This window comes from Microcebus murinus, chromosome 1 (genome assembly GCF_040939455.1).
Source record: "Microcebus murinus isolate Inina chromosome 1, M.murinus_Inina_mat1.0, whole genome shotgun sequence".
NCBI classification, from domain to species: domain Eukaryota; kingdom Metazoa; phylum Chordata; class Mammalia; order Primates; family Cheirogaleidae; genus Microcebus; species Microcebus murinus.
In genome coordinates, this window is record NC_134104.1 from 36,686,957 (window position 1) to 36,701,679 (window position 14,723).

Consider the following 14,723-nt stretch of genomic DNA (forward strand, 5'->3'; position numbering starts at 1 on the left):
AAAAAAGGGTGAGCAAATCTTTAAAAAGGGACAATTCTCTGGAGAGAGAATCTGTAGCCAAATGCATAAAATTAGTCCAGGATCTGGCAACACTTCACTTCTACACTCCTTACTATCACACTTTACTTACTGAAACATTTTATAAACTGATTATATCTCTAAGCTAAACAATCTTGAAACACCAAAACCAAAGCCAATCAACAACAACAACAAAACCTCAGTAATTTTATAATTAGTATTTGTGAAAATTTTTTTAAATAGGAAGCTTGTACTCATAAGTAGAAACATGTTGGAAGCATTTGTTGTTGAAATAAAATTTATGCTATAATAAATACATTTTCAGAGGAAAGACTTAGCTTTGTCCTTGCTGGAATGTTTTAACCTATTAATGATACTCTGTTGTCTGAGGTAGACTTAATTTAAACCTCATGGATTCAGAGTCACTATAAACATTGCTTATAGTTAAAATTATGTGTAAATCACTATACATACAAAGAACTATATATTTTCATGTTTTCTATCCTTTAGAGGTTGTTCTTAAATATTTTTGTCAGAAACAGTAATTGTACATAAAATTAGAAGAAAATAGATGGCTCTTAAGTGAATGTAGTGATGTATTTCTCTTCAGGGACTTTGCTAATGTCATATGCTGTCAAAGGACAGTTCATTTTTTTCCATAAATTATATATAACTATTTCTAATGTTTTACCGCAGTGACCTTCTTTCTGAAGCATTATTCTTTGTGAAGAGGAGAAAGTAGGCCCTTAAGTACATAGAAAAAATTCAAATCTAATGTTAGAATCAAATTATCCAAAGCTTTAATTAAGTATAAATCTGGATGAGTCATTTTCACTTAGCACTAATTTCTAAAATATTTAGATAGTAACAGTATTACTATAATTTAGTATCAGAAAGGAGCAGTGATCCATTGCTTAGCACAGCAAATAGGTATAAAGAAAACAATCTCTGTCTGGAATTCAGCATAAGAATTGAGTATTATCAATTCACTCACTCAATTTGTTTTGTTCTAAGAACTATGTAAAAGTGCTGTTGTAGCTAAATTATAAATCTAAGATACAACTTTTATCTTCAAAAAAATTTACATCTTTTGGGGAAGATAAAATTTAAGGAAGTGAATTAATCCAGGGCAAAAATCTCCTGAATTAAATAATTCAGGGATAGCTGATAATGGAGAGATTGATTACTGTTATTTGGAATTTGCATAGACAGAGGGAAAGAAGAATGTCTTACAGAATGAAGCAGCAGCATAATAAGAGATCCTTCAGCATGGATGGACCCTGGATTCCTCATCATGACACAAGCAAAGAGAATATAATTATATGAAAAGACAAAAAACTATGAATGACTTCAACTAGCTCTTGTTCTCAAAATAGGAGTCATCTAAGCCATCCTTAAACCTGATTTTCATAATTATTTTTAAAGTTTTTCAAGGATTATTTTGAAAAGGGTTCATGCAAGAATGTTCCATGGTTTATCAACCTTCATATTAGTAATAACTATGATTTCCTAGGTCAACACTTTATATGCACTGAATAAAACAACCATTTATAATATAGAGCCTGACACAGATTAAATACTTAAATTATTCTCTCATTTAAACCTTACCCATCACACTCCCACCAGATTCTTCTATGTCTAATCTCGTTATGCAAATCTTCCTCTATTAATATTTTCCCCCATCTTTCAAATAGTCAGACACTTAGAATCCTTTCACAATTACCACATATAGTAAATTAAAAGTCCTGAGTCTTTTAAGAGGTGAAAAAAGGAAACTTCTTATTTTATATTCTCTACATGACAGTTTACAGTTTCCACCTTTTTTTTCTCATATAACTAACAGATAGTGCTTTCTTTGTGTCATTCTTCTAAACCCTTTAAGGGCATTAACATATTTAGCATATTTAGTCATTGACAATTCTGGGAAATAATAAGTATTCACTTTGTAAAGATAAGAAGGGTAAGAAACTTGATCAATGGTTTAACATTTGGTGTAAAAAAATTGTAAGTCCAGGATTGTGTGATCAATGTCCTCCACTTGAATTTTACTGACTTTTCTGCTAATCAAAACTTGACTTTGAAAACCTTTATTTAATATAAAATAATTAAAATTTTATATAATACATTTTAATCAACTTATTTTATATAATACATTTTAATCAAACAAGTTGATTATTTTAATCAACTTATTACATATAAAATTTATATGTAATGAAATAAATTTATATCAAATAATATATAATTTTCTTTTTTATAAAAATGATCTTGGAATCTAATTTTAAATTAAAAAGTTTTAATTTTAATTATTTCCTATCATTTTATTTCAAACTGCGAATCATATATAAGACCTTCATAAAACCACTTTTATAAAATAGTTCTAACATTTGAATGAAAACTATGTGATATTTATACTTTTTGACATGTTGTGATATTAGAAAGTCCCAGAGATTCTTTAGTGTTCAATTTTTCTCTTCATGTTTTAAGAACAAAAAATATTATAGACAGACTTGGTAGAAACCCCTAGCAGTGATTTCAGATATAGAATCACATAATTTAGGAATTCTTCATATTAAGATTTTAAATAAAACTATACCTTAATGTTATTTTCACTATTCTAAATATTCGAAATTACTGACCCAAAATATTATTATTTGACATAATTTTCTCTTTGGAGTTCTTTACTAAGAATCAAATAACTCTAACTGAAAGATGTTAAACTCAGAAAGCTTTAAGTTTACAATATTCTTTGAGTTTTGTACACTGTTAGGTAAAAGAAAATGCTAATATATTGCCAAATCTGATGACATTTACTCCAGTTTTAACAGGCTAACTTGAGCAAATCATGGGCTAACACTTGAGAATGAATAATGATCTTTAAATATACATGATATATTTACTTGAATGATAATGCAGACTCAGCTTTCTGTAAAGAAACTTTAGAAAGCTGTACTTCATCAATTTATTGCTATGACAGTTGGAAACAGAAGAGAGACAGGACGGAGGGAATTAACCTGTGGCCTTGGGGACACATGTAGCCTTCTGGATCCTTGAGTGCAGCCCCTTGACTGAATCCAAATTTCACAGAACAATAAAGGGATTTGTTATGTGAAGTTTGGATTCTGTCAAAGAGTGGCATTTGGGGATCTGGAGGACCACATGTGGCCTGGATTCTCCACTCTTGAATGGAGTACACACTTACCAGTAGATATGTAAAGTAACATTCTTTATATCCATATTGCCTTTGAAAGTATTACAAATTTTATAACAATAATGTTGATTTGCTTTGCTAATGACATAAAGGCAAAGGATTAAAGTGTTTTTCTTCACAAATTATAAGAATCAGTAGGGCCAAATAAATATGTGTTATGGATTACTTTCTCTGAAACTCTTATTAGTATATCTAGTATCTGAAACCGAATGAAAACAATGATGAATGTGATAAACTTAAATGATCTAAAACAAATTTTTATAAATCAGTTGTCTTAATAATTGTCCAAAATTAAAAAGGGGATTGCCTACATAGTATCTTTGATTCAACACTAAGAATAAGGAATATAAGACAAATAAATGTGAAATAAATCATTGAAATATTTCAGCAATGGTTATTTACATCCCAAGGCTCTTTCTCCACTCCATCCCCTAGCCACAGATGTCCTATAAACCATATTTCAGTTACCAACCCAGTTTCTCTAGCTGGTTTTATCCAAAGCAATAGAGATGAGCAGGAATAAACATCAGCATTAGAGCAGAGAATCCTTGTTCAAAACATCTATGAGATTGAAAATAAGAAAAGAAAATGCAAGGATAAATAAAAAGAATATTAAAAAATCAATCTGCTACCTGTAGAAAATGTTTGCAATAAAATCAGAAAAGTAATGTATGTTCATCAAGTAAAAACTTTTTCCCAGATATTCAGATGGACGCATTATATATTAAATAAAGAAAATGTTATAAAGCTACCACTTTCTATTGTCAATAATATAAAAGCGTTTAAAACAGCTACTATGTAATAACAGAGTAGAATAAATAGAAAGAGTAGTTAAATCAAAATCACAACAAATAACAAAATCCTTTTGTAAGAAATAAGAAGGAAAACCTATGATCAAAAATCAAATCAATTAAACAGAACATAAACTAGGAAAATATAAGTAGAACAAAATATAAATTAGTAAAATGGTTATAAAAGTAGAAAATAGGGAATTATTATATGCAACATAAAATATCAAGCACCTTCCAGTGCATAACTGAATTTTCCAAGGAAGAAAGTAGAATTGTTAATCAAAAAATAGAGTAGAAAAAGAAATTTATAAACTGTAAGCAAATGAACTAATCGGATATTTTTTTAAAAAATTGTTTTACAGATGAAGCAAATTTGTGATTATATAAGCTGCAAAATATATCTAGGTAAAATATTAAAAAATAATGAAAGAAAAAAGAATTCAGATAGCAATCAAGAATTCAGATAGCAATCAAGCAAAAAAAAAAAAAAAGCAAGGATTTTTTTTGTTAAAAAAGATAAAAAACCCAAAACCCAAATAATTTTAGATTTATTATGGTGGGGAAGTGAGAAGTGGAGAGGCAAAATAAATAGTCAAAACACTCTGACATTTTTTTCTGAATTAAGTCAAAGATAAAAATCCGGGATTCTTTGGCCAAGTGAATGTTTATCCACAACAAAATAATATTAATATTTATATATTCAAAGTTCAAGGATGTTACATAAAATTTCCTTTTTTAAGAGATAATATGTGTGCTCCAGATTATCAAGGACTAAATAATTTTGCCATCAAATTGTAGACAAATAAGAAGTGGTAAAGTAACTCTAGACATTGAGAAGGGTAAACAAACCAACCATTGGTAACAGGAGGATTATGACTAGTCCACATAGATTTTAGATGCAATTCTAGGATCATTAAAATGAAGATAATATTGATTGTCATTATTGTTCAATAAATGTTAACAGTTGCAATAGAAAAATAAGATAATATATAGGTATCAATAGAAAAGAAAAACATTAAGAGAACAATTGAAACACTATTTAAAATAATAGGAAAATTTGGCAGGGTGTGATGGCTCACACCTGTAATCCTAGGACTCTCTGAGGCAGGAGGATTGCTTGAGCTCAGGAGTTCAAGACCAACCTGAGCAAGAGCAAGACCCCTGTCTCCACCGAAAAAATAGAAAAATTAGCCTGGTGCTCTTGTGTATACCTGTAGTTCCAGCTACTCAGGAGGCTGAGGCGGGAGTATCACTTAGGCCCAGGAGTTTGATGTTGCAGTGAGCTATGATGATGCCACTGCACTCTACCTGGGGAAACAGTGAAATTCTGTCTCAAAAAAATAAAAATAACATAAAAAAAAGGAAAATAAAATAAGTTTGATAGTCAGGAAATAAAAATATCTTGACAAACTTAACCTTTACAAATATTAAACATGATGCTTTAGAAAACAAAGCACAAAAAATGAATGGAACCAAAGAAAATAAGTAGAGAAAGAGGGCATACAATTTGATTAAAACGTAATAACGTTTTTGATTATTTAAAAATTTGTGGTTCCCATGCAATGTACTAAAAGACACGGAACATTTGAATGACTTAAGGCTCATGCTATGATTCTGAATGCACTTATAAAACAAAATCTATCTATAAATTAATACAGCCTTAATGAATAATCTGTTTATATTTTTGATTCTTCCAAACTTTTTCTGACTTTGATTGGAATCTTCTGCAAAGAATTAAAATGATTTTTGAATCAACAATACTAGTAGGGGATTGGACATACAGATCACAAATATAGACTAAAATATACAGAAACACATTGAATATATACACTTATTTTATGGTAGGTTACATAAAAATTACTGATGAAATAAATATTATGAAAGACAACTAGCTGTCAAAAAGAATTAGTTATACTTTAAACTTTAGCCTCAAATCACAGACCAAAATACGTTCTAGATGGATTAAAATATAATAATTTAAAGGGTTAAATGACAATATTAGCTCTATCTGCATAAAATCTGATCATGGCAAAAGTGACATCATGACCCACAAGCCAGGTATCAAAACACAACACTTTGATAAAGTTGATTACATAAAATGGTAAGACTTATCTATGGCTAAATATACCACAGATAAAGAATAAAGAGAGATTGCTAAATATATTAATCGTTTTGTAAAGAGAGCTGTTAAAACAGAAAATTTCAGTGGAAAAATGGACAAACTGCAAGGTGGGAATTTCAAAATTAATGAATTAATATGGCCAAAAATATTTGGATATTATTGTCCTAACTGTAATTTAATGAATCTAAAATATTTAAATTGAGATGACATTTTTTTTCACATCAGATTGGCAATTTTTTTTTAATTATAATGTCTGATATTAGTACAATATATGGGGGAAAATATCCCCCTGGTAGTTAATGAAGGGTGAATTTGTACAATCTGCAAAGTACTTTGGCAGTAGTTCTCAAAAGTCTTTACAAAATATTTATCTTTTGATCAAACAATACTATTTCTCAGAATTTATCTTCAGGAAATAAGACAGGTACAAAGATGTAGGAAAAGCAGTGATTTCTAAGTTCCCCAAGAAGTGCTCAGTTTTGAAAGATATTCACCAAATAAAATGGATATGATTTATGATAGCCTGTATATGGGGACTTGAGCAAGAGGTGGGATTTTAAATGGATTCCAAAATATTTAGCAAAGAATCAGAACAAGGAATTCAAAGACATGACAGGTTTATTTTTTCTCCATTTTTGAGATTTATGGGCAATAAATCTCAAAAATTTGAGAAAACAGACATAATAAGTGTATAGGAAAACATAATAAGTGTATAGAAGAAATCTAAATTAAAACTAGCTGCTATAACAAATTAATTTTTAATGCTCAGTGATTTAAAAATCAACCTTTTTTGTTTTATTTTTTTCTAAAGCACTTCAACACACGTGTTCTTAGACAATTTTCTTCCAGGTGGATATTTGGTGGCCAATAGCTTTACTTCTTCCTGTCGCTGTCTTACCTTCAACTTGTATCCACCACGGTCACACAGGAGGGTTACATGTGGGAGGTTTTTATTACTTGGGCCTTCATTCAATTGTCTGGAACACAAATCAAATTGTTACACCCAACTACAAGGCAGGCTGGAAAATGCCCAGCTCTGAGCACTGAAAGCCCAGGAAATGTCTGGCATCAGCTAGAAATCTCTGCTCTAGTATATTCTTCTAATCACCAAATTTATTTTGGTGCCCCCTTTCCCTCACGGGATTCACTGCAACACCCTGTACGAAGAGACAACTTAAAGTCCCATCAACCCCAGTCCAACTCAAAGTCCAATATCCTCAGATGTATGCAATTCTCTTCATTATATTTATATGTATTAGTCCAGGTAAAAAAAAAAAGAAAACACAAGTTATTAATGTTCCTCTCCACCCAAGCACAACACACAATGATAAAGCAGAAAGAGGAGAAGCCTCCTTAATAATAAATGCTCCCATTTGGAAATATAGGAAGAATGGGAAACATAGATTATTCACTGATCCATAGAAACTATGAAAACATGTGAGGCTGGCATTCGTAAGCCTAGGGCAATAATTGCGGTTCCCTGAAGAAACCGGATTCTCCCCTGTTTGCTCTTTTCTTTCTTTCCCCAATTCTACCCTCTGGGGAGTTCCACCTTGTCAGTCAAATTCCATTACCATATCTGAAGTAGCTGTTGGGGACTATGTGCTTCACTGGGGCTACAGTGAAGCTTTTATAGTCTACTAGCTTTCATAGTCTACTAGCTTTCATCAAGTTGAGGGGTCTAGAGGCTGTTTGAAGTTTAGTCAAACTTTTTTTTTTTTCTGTTCCAACTTAGGATTCTTTAACAGAATAGTTCCATTAAAAACATAGTAGACTCCTAATCTATTTGTCAGATTCATGTTCTTATCATCCCACTGTAGTTTTGGAAGGCATTATTACCAAGCCTAATTTATTTCTTGACTTTCTCCAACTCTTAAATACCTCTTTTAAATTATAAACAGTTAATGATAAAACTATCTGCAATAATGAACTTGGAGAGTAGGTAGTACACTCAATCTAATCTTTGCCATAAGGCTGAGATTTAGTGGATTCTGTTTCTTAAAGCTTCACTCATTTTTAACCCTTACTATGTGACTTCTATAAATGGCTAATTTTCCAAACTTTTGAGTGCCCAAATGTCTGGGCTTTCTTATGATCTTTTTATTTCTACTTGAAAACAGCCAACCCTTTTCTGGGCTGACCTCTTTCCTATAATATCTTATTAAAGGCAAAATGTTAAAATAAATTACTAAATCCCTTTCTTTCTTACCACTTTCTCTAGAAATACAAGTTCCAACGCACCTAATCTTCATGCTGAGTGCTATTCTTCCTCTTCCTATCAACACAGAGCAGAGTTGCAATCCTCCCTTCTCATTAAAATACATTCTTCCCTTTAATTACCTACACTATCCTCTCCAAGATTTCTTCCTACCATACTGTTCTCCCCTTCTCAATCTGCTGTGCTGGGGCTGCTTCCTCTTTGTGGGCTTTAAATATGGGAATTCCCCAGTGATCAGTCCTCAGACCTCTTCTATGTAGACACTCCTTGGGGAGTTAATCAATTTTTATAGTTTTAAATAATACTGATACAATGATAAGTTTCAAAGTATTGTCTTCAGCCCCAGCCTTTCCTATGACCTAATTTTATCTAAATAATAGTGTAGTTGTGTTTGTTACACACACACACGCACACACAAACACACATACATTTTTAGATATAGGTGATTTAGAGAAAGTAGTCATACAACTATGTGAAATTATATATTTGTATTTGTTTATCCAATCTTTCCCATAAATGCAAGCTCAGTGATCATAGTTACTGATGCATCAAATGTTATATTGTTATATGTAATACACCTTGTGTACTATAGGCACACAATAAATATTTGTTGACTCAGCAATTGGTGTAATAGATGTTAATGTGATTTTATTTTAATAAAATTGTGAACATTTTCAAAATAACTCATTCTAATGTAGATATGTGTTTTATACATAAGTAACACACAGACTAACATAATATTTTTCTCTCTTTTCCAGATCCTAATGCTCTGGCTGGCCAGACTGGCCCTGACCATGCTCTTATAGGAGGAATAGTGGCTGTAGTCGTATTTGTCACACTGTGTTCTATATTTCTGCTTGGTCGATATCTGGCAAGACATAAAGGTAGGTTATATTTAATTATAGTACTCTTAAAATTTATGGAATAAATAAAGACTAGTTTCATTATGAAATATTTGGGTGTATGTATGTTTCTGAGTGTATGTGTGTGTGAAGAGAAAGAAAAAGATAAATAATAAATTGTTTCAGGGAATTCTTGATTATTTTACATGACTTTAGTGTTGGATTGGCTTAGCAAAATAATGTTTAGGCAATGGCCAAAGGTCACAGAGTGAGTCACTAGCTCATAAAAAAAAGAATAGATGAAAGTTTATAATTTTCTAGAACCGGAATCCAACTATAGCCATTTGGTCAATATTTGGGTTTGTAACTATATGGAAATGCGCAGCCATATTAGTGAGGAAAATGTGTGAGATTTTCCAACAGGCCAGGTAGCAAACTATTGATACAATCTACCTTTAAATAGATTTACCAAAGTGAATGGTGACAGTTTTAATGTGGTCATTATCAATATTGTAACAAAGTACCCTGATTGCCACGGCTATATGGCTCACATAGTCTTTATCCATCATCAATTAAAGAAGTCAAAATTGCTCACTACCTATTTCAATTTGGCTCTTGCCTCTACTTAACCAAACCGCAGCTTCACCTACAACAGATAGCTGAAAACTAAAAGAAACGGTACTTTAGATGGGTGATTTGTGGCTTGTTACCATCTCAGCGTATGTGTCAACATATAAGAAATCTGGCATAAGTTCTTTCCTAATGGAATGTAGCTTTAATGCTGGCGATTTTGTTAGTCTCACAGAGCTAACATATTTTTCTTCCAATATACACAGGAACATATTTAACAAATGAAGCTAAAGGAGCTGAAGATGCACCAGACGCTGACACAGCCATTATCAACGCTGAAGGCAGCCAAGTCAATGCTGAAGAGAAAAAAGAGTATTTCATTTAAAATGCAGGCCAAGATTCTGAGTTTTCGTTACTAGGCTGGCTGCTGGAGAAAACTGGCTATCATCTTTCAGAATTCATTTCTATCATCTTCTGCTACCTTTATTAACTTCCATACTGTACTGCTATCAGTAGCCAGTGTATACCAACAATCAGCTGTTGAAAGCATCATTCTTTAATTACTGTACCATCCATAATGCAGGACATTTCTTACTGCGTAAATTCACACCATTGCTCTTTTAACATACAGTGCTTGAATATACAGCCTTAACAATGTTAATCATCTCCTTGGATCATGATATTGAGTTGTTTTTATACATTAAAAAAATATGCAGAGGTTTTCCCCCCATTTTTTTTCTTTAAGTCATAGACCTTATCAGTTTGTCATTGGACAGCTTTTACAAGTAACAGGATTAAGTAAAGACCTAATGTACTTTAGTTTAATTGAAGATTAGAGGTTTACAAATAATGTTTTCTACATGTCTGTCTTCAAAGACAACATGTTTTGGAAACATATGCCCTAGAAAACATAAACTGAAAAAACACATCGTAGTATAGTTTTTTGGAATGTTTGAGATTATACTGGTAAAGCTGTATCAATTTGCTATTAAAATATAGTACTTGATACAGGAGCCATGTGTATGGATGGCAATCATGACATGATATCTTACATAATTATATAGATCCTACTATTAGGATATTGTAGCTTCATTTACCAATAAATTATTTCAAACATTTTACTGCTTTGGGAATCACAAAGATTTCATTCATTTCTCTAATTTGATTCTATAATTTATTTGCTCCATAAGAATTCACCTGCCTAAACAAAGTTGAAGTATCCATAGGGCACAATTTTGAGACATTTTAGTATCTGTATATAGTGCATATAATAAATCCAATTAAACATTATTTGATACATATTTAACTTTTTTGGCTGTATGTAATTCAGTCATAAGTAAGCATTTTCTAACGTCCATTATATCCCTTTAGATATTACTTAAACCAATATTATAAGTAGATAACATGTATTAGTATTTTTGTCTGTATGTCCTAGCACTGTTCAACAACAAATTTTTCTAGTTCTTGTTAATTTTTATTTGTTATACAATGGAAGCACAATGTTATAAGGAAAGGTAATTTTAAGCTAACAACCAGTGCACAGCCTCAGGTTTTAAATTACAACCATAGTTGAATAATAACCTAAAAATAAATTTTTAGTTTGCTAAAACTTTACAAATTTTAATTTAGCAGTTCCAGAGCTGCTTACCTATGTTGGTTTGCCAAAAAGAAGTGTTTAAGATATGTTTTCTGTATAAATGAACTAATTCTTTATATTAAATTCCTGTCTATGCATTTTGTGAGGTACAAACTTATGAAACAGTGAGTGATAGAGAATTTCTGCCATGCTTTTAACTCCAAAGTAAAAGTCTCTTTCTCTGGATTATTTTAAAAATTTGGTGTATTAAACCTTTAAGAAATGCTGTATTCTTAAATATGACAAAGAGTCAATCTAAAGTCTTATTATTTCTTCTAGTAAAACACAATATTGTTAGATTAGTTCTCATTAAATTTATTGTATGCTAAAGAATAAAAATCCAATTAGATTAAAAGAACAATACTTTCCCATTTACAAGCATTGCACCTTTAAGAAAAAAATAAATATGACAATATGGTAGCTATACTTGTGATGTCTGACAGCATGATGGCCTAAGGTCTTAAAACTAGTATCTTGGAATTTATTTTGGGGGAATGAGAATGGTTGAGTACAACACCATGTATTAATATCAAATGAAAGACAAGGGTGCTGTATCTTAGATTATTTATCAGAAAGGTATAAATCTTTTAAGAACAATGTTAGAATTTTTAAGTTTTTTTGATTGTTGAAGCATTTATCTTGTTGATTTCTTACAAAAGAAAAAGGACGATGTCAGTCAAGCAGCACTTTTTCAGAATATACAAAACATAAATAATATGATGTGGTTGAGTGTTAACATAATAAATCATATACAGTATGACATTTTAAGGAAATAAGTCTGCATTGATGTGATTGCATGCTTGTTTTTACAGTTCACTCCATACCATCTGTGGAAAAATGCAATAATATGTTAATATAGTATGGTAGTTTGAGAGAATCAGGTAGGTGCTACTAGACACATTGAAACTAGAATAGGTTTATAAACTGTTCATATCTTTCAATGCATAATCTTTAGAAAGATTCCACAAATCAAAATTCATCCTGTTAGTACAAAATGGAAAGGTTCTTATTACAGAATAATATGTGTAAACTGCATCATCAATTACTATTTAAAGCCTAATTTCAGGATGCACTTACAAAATTGCTACTCTTCATCGATGCTGCATTTACATCCCTCTTCATTTCATCTATATTCTACTTGGCTCCAACAGCTAAATTGTTGCCTAAATAACTCAATCATTATTTATAGTACTGTAAAATTAGAAATCCAAATTGGTTGCATTCCAAGATTTTTGCTTATTTTAACCCTTCAGAGTAATATAAAATCTTATTAGAACTCTTAAAAATCCAGTTAGATAAAACACTGCATTATTATACCAGTTACCATAATTGATATATTATAATTTGTGGGCTCTAATCAAATGTTTGCCAGTTAAATATAATTTGATTTGAATTAGATGTCATTTTTCTGTGACTAGAAAAAAACATAGCAATAAAATTATATTTTCCTATCTTTAAAAATTATTTAATTTTTAACCAAACAAGGAACTAAATTTTAAAAATTCTGGTTATTTCCATTCCAACAAATCAAAAAATAATGACATAACATTTCTAAATGGGAACCATGTCAATTGCAATATTTGAAACATACACATTTGTGTGCACATAGAGCAAATTCCTGTCTCTTCTAAGTGAGCACAATAGCTACAGAACTCAATGGAAGAACTGTGCACACACACATACTCTTAGTAGAATACGGAGCATTATTCTTTATCAAAAGTAGCTATTCTCTGCTAGTGTATTGTTTACAGTGTAAAGTGATTGTTCTACATCAAAGAAAAAAGTCTAAACAGCATTATTTTTTTTCCATTTTTGAGTGTCCTAAATAGAATAATTATCAAAATTAGGAAGAACAAGAACAGTTTGTGAGTGCAAGAATAAAGACAGAGAGCATGACCAGAGTATTGAGTGTGTCCATGTGTTTGTGAAGTATGCGTATGTGTTTATGTGTAAGAGAGGAAGAGAGAGATGGAAGAGAGAGAGAGAGATTTCAACTTGTTTTCTTTTACCAGAAAATCCAAGAAACAGTTTAAGGAATCTGATATTGGAGTTTGATCTAGAAACTGGATGATCTCACATTAACTCAAGATGCTTAATCTTTCATTGATACCCCACAATTAAAATAACAAATAGAGAAAGAAAACTAACTTCCCTAAATCTGACAAAGAAGTTAACACCTCATTTATTTTTATTTCTTTGTAAAAATATAAATATCTCAATTAAAAGGACAGGCTCATTTGTAATTATGTACTCATGATTGTAACAGCATTGAGATTCCATGTAGGCACATGTACAGCAGCTGTTTGACAGTGATGGCTCTTCCATGTAACTTAGCAGTTCTCGTGTAATTTAGTGCCACTTATTGCAAAGTGTTACCAAGGGGAACATTTAAAATGCTTTTTCTTTTTATTCACACATGGATAATTTAATGGATGAAAAATATAAGATTTCACATTATGTTTTTTAATTGTGGAGAAAATGCAAAACCTCCTATTTTACTGTAACTTCTCCATGATATTGCTAATTACTTAGAGTCCTCTAAAAATGTCCAATAGTATCTCCCTTTGCAAATGTAATCTGTAATGAATATACAAAACAAAACCCAGTAATCACAACTGAAATAAATGTAACACCTAAAGAGAATTACTGTTGAGTAATGCTTTTATTAAGTGGCACAAAGTACACACTAAAAACTATGCAAAATATAGGTAACTACAGTGTATGTACATGTAAGTATCTTGTACTTGCTGTGTATGGATGTTGGAAACCCATGTAATTATAATATGCATTTTGAATATTGGGAAAGAGGAAATCTTAGTGTAGATAATAGAATTTGTTTTGAAATATACACTGGCAATATTGAAATATACTCAGTGCAATATCTGCAATTCTATTGCTGGATACTTAATGCAAAGGGATTTTAAAGGATTCTTTAACAAGATCCAAGAGGTTGCTAATCTTCACCTCTTCCATACTAAAGCATTAGTTTAAAATACGATTAATTCAGGTAAAGTTTTTCTTAAACATTAACATGAAACAATAAAATTATTATTTAGGTTAGTTTTTAATGTTATCACAGAGAAAGAAGTAACCTGAGTTTTAAACTTTGACTCATATTCTAATCAAATTTAGAATTCTTAAATTTTCTTTGAAATATGTGCATTTTTTCATAGATTGCAATACTTTTATTGTAAGTACAAATTTACTCAATGAAAGAATATAGGGTATCTTTAATAGTTAAGTCACTGTATCTTAATGGGAATTGTTTTATCTTTTTTTTTTCTATTCATTTTTTTCCTTTCTCTCTATTCTACCCCA

The 14,723-nt window shown here is 30.8% G+C and overlaps 1 protein-coding gene across 3 annotated transcripts in view; it reads left to right on the forward strand.

The window, feature by feature from the left end:
* The window catches only part of CADM2 (cell adhesion molecule 2), a 1,045,662-nt gene extending 1,033,852 nt beyond the window's left edge, over positions 1 to 11,810 (forward strand). For all 3 annotated transcript variants that reach the window (XM_012740910.2, XM_076000907.1, XM_076000913.1), the window contains 2 exons: positions 9,116 to 9,241; positions 10,036 to 11,810. In XM_012740910.2, coding sequence (XP_012596364.1) covers positions 9,116 to 9,241; positions 10,036 to 10,154 — 245 coding nt within the window. In that variant the 3' untranslated portion in view covers positions 10,155 to 11,810. The remainder of the gene's footprint in view (positions 1 to 9,115; positions 9,242 to 10,035) is intronic.
* The last annotated feature ends 2,913 nt before the right edge of the window (positions 11,811 to 14,723 follow it).